Source organism: Emys orbicularis, chromosome 3 (genome assembly GCF_028017835.1).
Source record: "Emys orbicularis isolate rEmyOrb1 chromosome 3, rEmyOrb1.hap1, whole genome shotgun sequence".
NCBI classification, from domain to species: Eukaryota; Metazoa; Chordata; order Testudines; family Emydidae; genus Emys; species Emys orbicularis.
The window spans coordinates 44,594,437-44,606,866 of record NC_088685.1 but is presented as its reverse complement, the minus strand read 5'-3'; the positions used below and the strand labels follow the sequence as shown (position 1 = coordinate 44,606,866).

At 39.1% G+C, this 12,430-nt stretch overlaps 1 protein-coding gene across 1 annotated transcript in view; it reads left to right on the top strand.

Moving 5' to 3' along the window:
• The window catches only part of CSMD1 (CUB and Sushi multiple domains 1), a 1,638,713-nt gene that overhangs the window by 1,380,578 nt on the left and 245,705 nt on the right, over positions 1-12,430 (top strand). The window contains exons 39-41 of the mRNA XM_065401391.1: positions 1,375-1,444; positions 1,936-2,052; positions 10,237-10,446. Coding sequence (XP_065257463.1) covers positions 1,375-1,444; positions 1,936-2,052; positions 10,237-10,446 — 397 coding nt within the window. The remainder of the gene's footprint in view (positions 1-1,374; positions 1,445-1,935; positions 2,053-10,236; positions 10,447-12,430) is intronic.

Sequence of the window (12,430 nt, the reverse complement as noted above, 5' to 3'; positions counted from 1 at the left end):
CATTGATGCTGCAATGGATGTAGACGGGGGTGGGCAAACTTTTTGGCCCGAGGGCCACATTGGGGTTGCAAAATTGTATGGAGGGCTGGGTAGGGAAGGCTGTGCCTCCCCAAACAGCCTAGCCCCCGCCCCCTGTCCGACCCCTCCCACTTTCCGTCCCCTGACTGCCCCTCTCAGAACCCCCCACGCATCCAACCCTCCTGCTCCTTGTCCCCTAACCGCCCCCTCCGACGACCCCTCACCCCAACCGCTCCCGGGACCCCATCCCCATCCAACCCCCCTGCTCCCAGTCCCCTGACGGCTCTGACCCCTATCCACACCCCCGCCCCTTAACAGGCCCCCCGGGACCCAACACCTATCCAGCCCCCCCTCTTCCCCATCCCCTGACCCCTATCCACATCCCTGCCCCCTGACAGGCCCCCCAGGACTCCCACACTTATCCAACCCCTCCCTCGTCCGCCCCCCAGAACCTCTGCCCCATCCAACTGCCCCCTGCTCCCTGTCTCCTGACTGCCCCCTGGGAACTCCCACCCCTTATCCAACACCCTGGCCCCCGCCCCCTTACCATGCTGCTCAGAGCCGTGCTACTCGGCAGGAGTGCGCAATTTCACTGCCCAGAGCGCTGCCTGCGTGATGGCATGGCTGCCGGGGAGGAGGGACAGCGGGGGAGGGGCTGGGGGCTAGCATCCCCGGCCAGGAGCTCAAGCGTTGGGCAGGACGGTCCCGCAGGCCGGATGTGGCCCGCGGGCCGTAGTTTGCCCACTTCTGGTGTAGACCGAGTACATCTGACACCTGCATGGAGCAGTGGAGAGACCACTGCAAGATCCCAATCTTCTTCTCTGCTCCAGGAGTACCAAAATAACATGCTCCCCTTTGTACAGGACAAACCATTAACTCACAATATAGTGCTGTATGGGAAATTAGGACAACAGAAATAACTTATTTAATCATATTGAACATTTTCTATTGCAAATTGAGTCACCTCTCATGAACCAATTGAGAACTTTGCTTTGCCTTTCTCTGCAGAGCTATACTACAACTTATGGCAAAACTGTTGATCTGATAATATTTTTTTTCTTTAGAATGTGAATCAAGAATTATTTCCCATATTTTAAAAGAATTCTAATTATTGCTGAAGGCTTTTTTCCCACCTTAATTAGAAAATATTAGTGGAGAAAAATTGTCAAACTTTTATTATCAGCACCTCAGTGTGTCCCTTTTAAAATCATTACATTCAGTCACCGATGGGGAGACGTGTATACACACACACACACACATACACACACACACGGCAGTTACAATCATTGTACTACACAAGTCCCTATAATGAATGTGTGTGTTTTGATTCAGTTTTTTTTTCTTTTTTCCAAACAGGGTCGTTCTCATATTTCTTGTATGCCTGGAACAGTTCGCCGTTGGAATTATCCATCTCCCCTCTGCATTGGTATGAATGCATATTTTAGACGTATGTTGTTATGACTAACACAGGCATAAGAAACTATTGGCTTTAGAAAGAGACATGCAGTGACATGCTAACTCCCCTCTGTGAATGATATGCCTCCTTCATTTCTTTAGCTCTTCACAATTTAGTCAGAACTTCTTTCTCATTTTCCACATCTGCTCTTAAAATATATTCCTTTTCTGGATACCTACTCAGAGTATGATTTTAAATTTCTTTATCAGATCAGCAAAAGCTGTTCTTGATGTTAAAAGATATTTGTAACATAAATGTGGGAGCTATAAGGGGACCAGCATAGAGGCTGACTCCTCTCCTGTCTTACACTACATGACTTTTTTGTTTATACTATATATTAGATCTTTGGAATCATGTTCTGTTTAAAGTGGGTGTGAGGGATATAGTTGTTGGGTAATGTAGTTCAAAGTATGCATTATTATTATTAAAACAGAGACTGACTTTAATTTTCTGCTTAATAGCTAAGTGTGGTGGAACACTGACCAATATGGGTGGAGTGATCCTGAGCCCAGGTTTTCCTGGAAATTACCCTAGTAACTTAGATTGCACATGGAAGATCTTATTGCCTATTGGATACGGTAAGTAAACATACATTAATGTGGACACAGCAGAGAAATGAGGACAGACACGTGTATGAATTTTAAGCAGCAGGCCACAACTTTTATTAAAACTTAAATACAGGGAAGGGTGCTACCCACCCATCCCCCATACTCTCCTATATCAGACATTTTATTGGTTCCAGTGTGGCGATTACAGGGCTCTACTATATAACCCATAACTTGGGGTAGGCTCTCAGGAGCTTGCTGTGAGTCCTACCACCACCACCATCCCCACAGCGAGGAGGACAGAGGGTGCAGCAGCATGGGGTTCTTGGCCTCTGAGGGCCACAAAGTCTGACCTCAGCCTGCAAGGGCCACAAGGTCTCACCCTATCGCATGAGCCCGAGGCCCCCCACCAAATCCCTGGGAGCCATTCATTTTATCCTTTTAACTGCACTGGAAACACTCTCCAAGTTGTGACAAATTAAGAACTCAACCAAGTACCTCAGTTAAGTAACAACCACTTTCATACATATACTGTGGCTTGAGGGTGCTACATGGAAGGCAGAAGACTCTCTGGTCCTCTGCCAATTGGCTCATAGAAGAAAAAATTCCTTCCTGACCCCCAAACAGGCAAACAGCTAGACCCACAGCATCTGTCAGACTGGATTCCTTGTTCAGTGTGAGGCTGCTGGAATGGAGCCAAAAAAGACTCTGCATTGCCCCCACTTCAGGTTAAATCCTGGGAGCTAACAAATGCTGGCCAATCAATACCTCTCCCCAACAACTGGTCAGTGGGTGCTATAGATTCCAAGGTTGGGGAGCAGCTAACTGTTTCTTAGCAAGTGTCTCCCTCCTTGCTGCTGAGGATGTCCTCTTTCACTGCCAGGCCCCTCAGGTTCCCCCACCTGTTGAGGCAGATGGGTGGTATTTTGGAAAGAAACAAGTTCAACTCTTCAGCAGATTTTAGATTTAGATGCAAGTACTCTCACTTCCAAAATAAATGATGGTTTGTCGAGTTGGAATTTCTTATACCCCTTACATAACTGTGCAACAACACTGCAAATAATTATACACTGTCTTTTCAATTGAAAATGGTTTGCAATTTATATTAAATTGTTGACCAGAGCAAATGTTAACTTAGAATGATATTATCTGTAAATTCAATCTTTCTCATAAGCTGGATTCAAAGCAATTCTGCTGCATGGCAATGCATCAAATTAAATACAAAATTTAGCTTCTAATTCAATTAGAGGTCTTTTATTTAACATGCCCTTTCCCAATCCACCAACATAACTTCTTCATTTTTTATGTTTATGAATAATGTTGTATAAGTTGCATTAATGTAGTGGACAATAAGGCTGAAGTTCTGGCATCACATATTAGGCTGAAAAGGTTCTAAGCAATTGGAATCAAATTCCTCAAATAGCAACCACAGACTTGTTTACAACCTTCTTGGGTTCATTAGTGTATTACAGCTGTTGAGTTAGTGTCTACCTCATAGAATAAATAATAATTAGGTTGTGGTGATGGTCATGGATAATAAATGATTTATAACAGCACATATAAACATATATCCTATATCATTATTAGAAATAAAAGGGAGATGAGGTTCCATGCTCTGAAACATGATGCCACATAGTGAAAATTCAACACCACTGCTAATTTAAAAAAAACACTATTAAATTCACCTTACCCTTGTATAGAAATTCAGGTATGTTCTGCTCTTTCATTTTACCTTCATAACATGGTTTTATGTAACAATATATACTATTTACAGCAGATATATTATGCTAAACTAATTACACCTCTACCCCGATATAACGCGACCCGATATAACACGAATTCAGATATAATGCGGTAAAGCTGCGCTCCAGGGGCATGGGGCTGCGCACTCCGGTGGATCAAAGCAAGTTCGATATAACGAGGTTTCACCTATAACGCGGTAAGATTTTTTGGCTCCCGAGGACAGCGTTATATCGAGGTAGAGGTGTAGTTAGGTTAATCAATTTCAGCATTACATATCCTGCTATCATTCTGAGCTCAAACAAATTTTGTTAAAAGTATATCCACATAAAACAAAAATAGTGGCTGATCCTGGGCTGGTATTAACGGTCATACCTCTGTTGACTTCAGAGGAGCGGTGCAGTTTACACTAGCTGAGGACCTGCCCCTCACTTTGTGTGCTTTTTTAATTCTTTCTCTTTGTTGGGATAATAGTGTAAAGACTATTTTCTTTTGCATCATTTACATAGTGGTTTATAAAGTTGTTCTTAACCATTCTGTTCTTAAATCCTTGAGAAAAATGTTCATATGTTACCTGGTAAATTTTCAATCAGAATCTTTATATCATGCTCCACTGTACTAGGCACTTTACAAATATACAGAAAATCATAGACTCTTACCCCAAGGAGCTTACAATTTACAAGACAGGAATGTCTCCAATGGCCCCCCAATCCTGCAAGAACTTTAATGTAAGTAGTCTTAGAGACCTACAAAAACTGATTTGTAAGTCAAGCATCTTCTGAAATATGAAGTGTTGCAGAAGAAAATATATTATATTCTTCAATATAGGAAGAAAGCTTTTTATATCAGGGACTCAATCAATATTAAAAGAAAGCCAGTTGGAAAAAATACTCCAACAAAAATATTTATAATTCAATCAAAATGTGTTAGTCTCTTTATTTTCTAAGCCTTTCCCTGAACATTTATCACTTTATAGAATGCTATATTGTCAAACTTGTATTATTTTAATTTCTAAGATTATCAATAAAGGATATTACTAGTGTGTAGGAATAAATCCTCCAGTGAAATGATTTCAAATGGCAACTCATAACCTCAGGAACCCCAGCCATCTTTTGTCACTGACCCAATGATTACCCATATATGTTCTCCTCTCCTCTACTTTATCTTCTGTAACTTTTACTGAGACGTTTCAACAGTCTCCCTATTACAGCATCTACTTCACATGACATTGTTCTCTTAAATTATACAGTTCCAGTAGGATCACAGTAGTAACTCTTGGAAAATGCAAAGACTACTACTGAAGCTAAGGTGCGCTTAGAAAAAATAAATTAATAAAACTGAAAATTCAGCTGGGGTTAACTTTTTTTAAATTTATTTAAACATAGAAACAGGGAAATAATTATTTTCTGGCTTCTGGCTCACTATGTTCCATTTCTAGAATAATCTTATCTCTAACCTTGTTTTAAAATTGGACCATATATTGTATATGGTGAGCAAACATACAGTAGTAGGAAAGGAGATTGTAAGGGCTATAATGTTGTTTGGTAAAATGAGTCAGAACTGCTCAATAGTTTGTTACTTATTACTTATTAGTTTGTTTTCCCAAAGTAAAAGTGTACACATAATTTGTAATATCAGTAGAAATAATCTAGTAGAAAACTTTCTCACCTTGGAAATCTTTGATGTATTCCCTCATTACTTTTGACTGATTTGGTTAATATTCAGTGATGAAACACAGTATATTATGGTCTTGCAGTAGTGAGACCATAGTTAAGGTTGCATCAGATGTTCTGTTTTATGGAGTCTGTACCACAGTCTCTCAGCTTTTTACAGAACTGTTTTTTGTAAACATACCATGAGGAATTTGAAACAAATTTCAGCCACTAATTAATATGTGTGTGGAATGATCTCCAAAGTGTCTTTTAAATGTTAGTTTTTGTAGAAAACCTGGGAAAAGCCTGATTTTTTCCACCTCCTAGGGCTAGATTCACAAAAGGACCTAGATGCCTAACTGACACTTTAGGTTCCTAAATGCCACAATCAGGCCCCACTGGGATTCACAAAACTCCTGTTCAGCTCCCCCCAAACACTAGTTTCTTAGTACCTACATTTTTATTGTAAAGGTTCCCTAGGCACCTACATTTCTGCTTCTGAGCACACACACACACTGCAGCCCCATGCCAAATGTCCGGACATCTAAGCACCGCAGCCATTCATGAACGGGGGAAGATAGGCGTTCCTCCTTCTAATTTGTCCATGGGGCTTGATCCAATAAAAATGCTCAGACCTCTCCTCTGGATAGGACCCCAATAAGTGAGCTTACAAAGAACAGCAAGGGCAGTAGGGGGACCGCTCTCATAACTTTAAATCCAGTGGTTATCACCTTGAACATGGGAGACCTCCAGTTGAAATCCCCTCCCCCGCAAACACATACCTGAAGGGTAGAAGGAATTGAACTGGGATGTGCCACCTCTAAGTTGAATGTTGTAACCACTGGGCAATAGCATATTCTGATGTGGGGTTCCCTCAGTCTCTGCTGTTGAAGCTGTTCCACTTTAGATAAATAATGAAAGAGATATTGGGTGAGAAAGTAAGCAAATATGAGAATGACTCTTTAGCCTGGTGGTTACAGCACTTAGCTAGGAGGTAGGAGATCCAGGCTCCCTGCTTCAATGACTTTTTTAAAAAATGTATTATCCACAATGGAACAGTCTCAACAAAGAGCCCCACATCAGAATATCCCAAGCCCAGCGATTAGGGCACTCACCTGAGAGTGGCAGATCCCTGTGAGTGGCAGAACCGTGGCCACTGAGAGCTGCGGGGGGCTGTGCCTGCAGATGGTCAACGTCAGCAAAATGTCTTGCGGCCCGCAATCAGATTAACCTGATGGGCCGCATATGGCCAGTGGCCCGCAGGTTGCCCACTACTGATCTAGCCCATAGTGCACATTTGCTGTCCCCTGCAACTGCCTGATCAATAACATTTTGACATCAGAGATAAAATTAACCACTTATCATTCACTTCCTCCAGTTCATTTGCTTACTTGGGGGAGTCACTATTGCTTTGATTGCCATGGCAATGGCAACTTTTGGTAACTGATTTACTTCAGACTGCCCTAACATTAGTACAAAGACGGGTCACAGGAGGAACTGCAGTGAGAGCAGACTGATTTTGCATAAGTTCCTGCTGTGCTCCTTTGGGTTTATACTGTGGTTTTTTTCAGTGTTTATTTTCAAACGGGAAGTGTTTCTTACTTTCCTCAAAAAATCTTACATGAAAATAAGATATAAAAGGAGGTTTAATTTCTGTACATATTGTTTATTTGCTTCTTAAAAATTGGGGTTATACTTTTCTGAGTATTTATCTTTAAAAAAAAAAAAAAAAAAAAAGCAGGAAAATATAGACCTGGGTCCTTATTCAGTTTTCTGCTACACAGCTTTTAAAAAAAAGTTACTTAGAAGTTGCAATAAAAATGAAGTTGCAGTAAAATGATTTGTTTGAATACAGTTTAATGTTATTACTTTCAGTGTATTGGTCAACATGGCACTGAATGGTAAAATATGGAGCTTCACAAATGGCAATAAAATATACACTGAAGACAACAAATGTGCAAGTTCTTTATTATTTAAATAGCACATATATAAAAAGATATTCTTTCTTTAAAAATGAAATAAATTCACAAACAAAAACTATAATTTAACTATAGTTAAGGTTGTGTTCATCAATAAATCTTAAAATGAAGAAATACAAAGTTAAGGATTAAGCACTCTCAAATTAGGAAATGGCAGACTGAACACTGGCCATGCAATCTTATGCATTATGTTACACCCTTTAATTTGTATGTATGAAAGGGGTTCAATTTGCTGAAGTACCAGTTAGATTTTAAAGCTGAAATCTAACAAATTGTATTAGCCAGTTGTTTGTAAGTGTTGTAGCCTATATTGGAATGGAATCTAATAGGATAACCCCTTTTTATTGAGTCTAGGGAGTGTTAGCTTACTAACTTTTAATGCTAGGTTCTCTTCAGGTCAATATTATCACATGATACAGATAATTGGAAACAATGCAATTAATGTGTCACTAGTTTTCATGAAGTTTAAACACCAACTACACTCTTATATATTTAACAATTACTTTGATCTATACTAATACACAAGTGAATTGACCTGGGGTTTCGGCATGAGCTGGCACCTGTCCACCAGCGTCACGTTTTTATTTCAAAATAGTATTTTTAAAGTTAAATTAGTATAGTATACATTTTGGAAATCATTCTCCCAACTAATAATTTAAAATAGTCATAGGATTTGTCCCTCACTTCCCCAAGTCTTTATAAAAATAATTCACACACAGTTTTAGATTTCTTTTGCCAGGGTGAATCTCAGGGACATTTTCACAGATAAATTATATTGTTAGACCCTGACAAAAAGGGACTGCAACTGATGTTCTAACTATGATTGAGTAAGTTACTATTATACTATTGTGAGCTCTTAATTCAGAAAGTGGTGGATTTCCTTTATTACAAGAATAAATACTTCAGGTGTATAAATATGTGTGTAAAGATTATTTTCAAATTCTGATCAACACTCTAAAAAGTTATTCTGAAGGGTTGTTATATGGTCTAAATAGGTAAATATTAGTGTCATGGACAAGGAGTGCGCCAGGTGGCTCCCTTTGACATTTAGGGCCTGATCCAACTCCCACTGAAATAAATTGACTCTCAATGACTTTAGTTCACAGAATTGGATTCATTTAAATTCCTTTTACATTGTTCTGATATTTATGCCACTCTTGTAAAGGAATAAACCCCAGTCCTTCACTGAGCTAAGTGCAAGTAGTGGGGCCTACACAAAGCTCAGTGCAACATTGAGATCCAAGTGTGTCCCAAAATGTGATGCTTTATTCATTCATTATACAGGAAAATACTGACAATCTGTAACAATGAGACAATGTTGAAAATCCGACAAGATAAATTTAAATTAGGGCTGTCAAATGATCAAAAAAATAATCACAAGTAATCATGAGATTAAAAAGTAGTAGTGATTAATCAGTTTTAATCGCACTGTTAAACAATGATAGAATACCAATTTAAATTCAGCATGGAAGCATGTCGTCTGGAATGTTGGTCGAAGCATGAAGGGACATAGGAATGTATAGCATATCTGGCAGGTAAAGACCTTGCAATGCCAGCTACAACAGTGCCATGTGAATGCCTGTTCCCACTTTCAGGTGACATTGTAAATAAGAAGCGGGCAGCATTATCTCCTGTAAATGTAAACAAACTTGTTTGTCTTAGCGATTGACTGAACAAGAAGTAGGACTGAGTGGATTTGTAGGCTCTAAAGTTTTACATTCTTTTCTTTTTGAGAGTAGTTATTTTTAAAAAAATTCTACATTTGAAGTTGTACTTTCATGATAAAGAGATTGCACTACAGTACTTGTATGAGGTGAATTGAAAAATACTATTTCTTTATAATAATATGAAGTGCGCACTGTACACTTTGTGTTCTGTGTTGTAATTGAAATCAATGTATTTGAAAATGTAGAAAAACGTCCAAAAATATTTATAAGAAATTTAAATTATTTTATTATTGTTTAACAGTGCAATTAAAACTACAATTAATCATGACTTTTTTAAAATCTAGTTTATTTGTTTTGGGTTAATTGCTTGAGTTAACTGCAATTAATTGACCACCCTAATTTAAATATATGCAAAACTATGTGTATACATGATAAGTTTTTTAGGCTATGAGTCATGGTGGCTATTGGTAGGTTAATATTTCTGAAAGAAAATAAGCACAGTTTGTGATTTTGAGTACTAAAATTATCTCCAAACTGGGGGGAAAATTCCCATGGAGTTTGGAGCAGGAAGTGCTGCAATTTGAGTTGCCTTTTGATAGTAATTTAATTTCTTTAGCTATCAGTCTCATCCTGTATAATTTTATGGCAGTAATGGTTTCACATAGAAAACTGTTTGCACTGACATGTCAAACTGACAATCATAAATAGCATGATTAAACTCCAGAGTTCAGATCTGAGTAATATATACAATGTGGCTTCCGATCTGAATTGACATATTTTAATAGTCTCTAATTCATAAATATGGATTCTTCTTTCCTAAAAAGTTTGTCATTTCAGATAGATAATTTCTAATGACTTAAACCATCTAATCTTTCTGTCTCTCAAAAAGTGTTGATGTTTCGATTTAGTCATGTAAATCCACATTTAGTCACCTAAATAAGAGTCGCCTGATTTTCAGAGGAGTTGTACCTCTAGTAGCCCTCACTGAACATAGCACCCTCTGAAACCAGGCTACTTTTGTTTAGATTAGATTTAGGCACCTAAATTTGAAAACATTGGTCACGGTATAATCTGTACAGCACTGATTTGTTGATTATGTCAGTTTCTGTATTTGTGTACTGTAGCATGAAAAAATGTATTATGAACATTGTTTATAATTCTGATTACTTTCCCATACAGGTGCACATATTCAATTTCTGAATTTCTCTACTGAAGCTAATCATGACTTTCTTGACATTCAGAATGGGCCTTACCACACCAGTTCTATGATAGGCCAGTTTAGCGGAACGGAACTCCCACCATCTTTGCTAAGTACAACTCACGAAACACTCATCCATTTTTATAGTGATCACTCAGAGAATCGACAAGGATTTAAGCTTGCATACCAAGGTAAGTAATAATTAAACCAATGAACCATTTAGAGAATGATAAGAGGCATGCTAACTTACTTATTATGGAATGATCTCAAAATATTTTTCTTTTGCTTTTAAAAAAATAATTATGATAATGTATAGCTCTTATACAGTGTTTTTCAAGCATAGACCTCAAATTACTTTACAAAGGAAGTTATGTAACAGTATCCCTGCTTTACAGATGGGGAAACTGAGGCAGGAGTGAAGTGACTTCGCCAAAGTTACTGGTAGAGCTTAGAACCCAGGTCTCTTGAATCTAGTGGCTTATCTACTGGTTTAGGTTGCTGCCTTTTATTGCACTGCTGGCCAAATTTAGAAGTCCTCATTATTAGGTTTATACTCATTTCAATAGGAGTTTTACCTGAGTAAGACTAGTCAAAACTGAATAAGAATTTCAGAATTTGGTCCTAATTATTTAGAAAGTGCGTGTATATATTATAAAATAGAAATATTTGTAACATGTTGAATTTTGCAATCTAAATTCCTCTGAAAAGAAACAAACTCAGAATGCCAAGAAATGGAACTAAAACAAATACATTCAGGTTTGTATAAGCACATCTAAGCCCCTACAGAGATTTATGCATGTGCTTAACTTTAACTACTGTGAGTAGTCCTACTGACTTTGGTGCATCTCTTCAAAGTGCATACAATAAAGTATATGCATAAATCTTTGCTGGATCAAGACCTAGACTTTGTATAATGTTTAAGTTAATGATATAGAACATATGAACTGTTTAATGTTTCATCTGTCTTCCTTTTTGTTTATTTTCTTCTCATCTCTCAATTTTTTCTGTTGATGAATATAAATAACACGACTAATTAGTGCACATTTCTATAACTTTAACATGATACTGTGAGCCGTAATCACTGTTGCAGGGTTAGGGGCAGAACAATGAGAGAGAATGGCTGACTGTAGGCTCGGGTTTGAACAGAAAGCACCCTCTGGTTAGGATGTTATTGTGGGAGTTCTGGTTTAATTGAAATCTGATACCAGTTTAAAAAAGGTCTCTTATTGTTATGGTCCAGTATGCAGGTGGTCTGGCCTAGTAGTCAGAGCAGGAGTCAGGTCTAGTGGGAGGTGTATGTGTCCAGGTTGGTGGATGAAGCCAAGGGATAGGACCTGAGTCAACTGTCAATTACTAGAGCCAGGGGTCAAGCTAGAGTCAGGGTCAGAAGTTGGAGGCTGGGGTCAGAGCCATGATGCCCATATGCCTTCCACTGATGGTCAGAAACTTAAGGAGAGGGAGGGGTCAAGCACAGATCAGGGCACAGTGGGAACAGGAGCAAAGGCAGGGGTGAAGCAGGAGCCAGGAGTGGAGCAGGGTTCAGGAACAGGGTTGGGTGCAGGATGCAGGCACAAGCAGAGTCCAATGCAGCCACAACAGGAAATCACTATGTTGCTCAGACAAACTCCTTGTGCCTCCTTCTGACATAAATAGTGTCGCTGAACCAATCGGTGGAGCTGTGTGATCCTCCAAACAGAGAGCCAATAGGTGATGCCTTGGTTGAAGCAATAGTCCTATTAGCTTCTTGGCTGTCGGAGAAAAATCACCAGGTTTTTGCAGACCTTGGGTAGAGGCCAAGACGCAGCAGCTATCTGGGGACTCCCAGGTCTGGTTTCAAGATGCAAGACATCACACTCATCTTCTTTCAAGGCAGTTTTAGAAGCAGTAAACTAAAAAATACGATAACATAAACAGTACAAGCCCATACAGAATAGCTCCTGAGTTTTCTCCAAAGCTCTCTGTCCTAGCTTCTGGCTAGCATAATCCCAGTGTCTCTCTCCCTACAGATTGTAACAAATTTTCCTTTAACTGTATTGAGTCCAAATAAGCTCAGTTGTACTTCAGACCTCAAACTTCAAGCCATTATCTGGCTCTGTGATACCTTCTGCTAGACACACCATTGTGACTAGAATGGCAAGGTTTCAGCATCCCCTCCAAAGGAGGGAAGAAACTAAT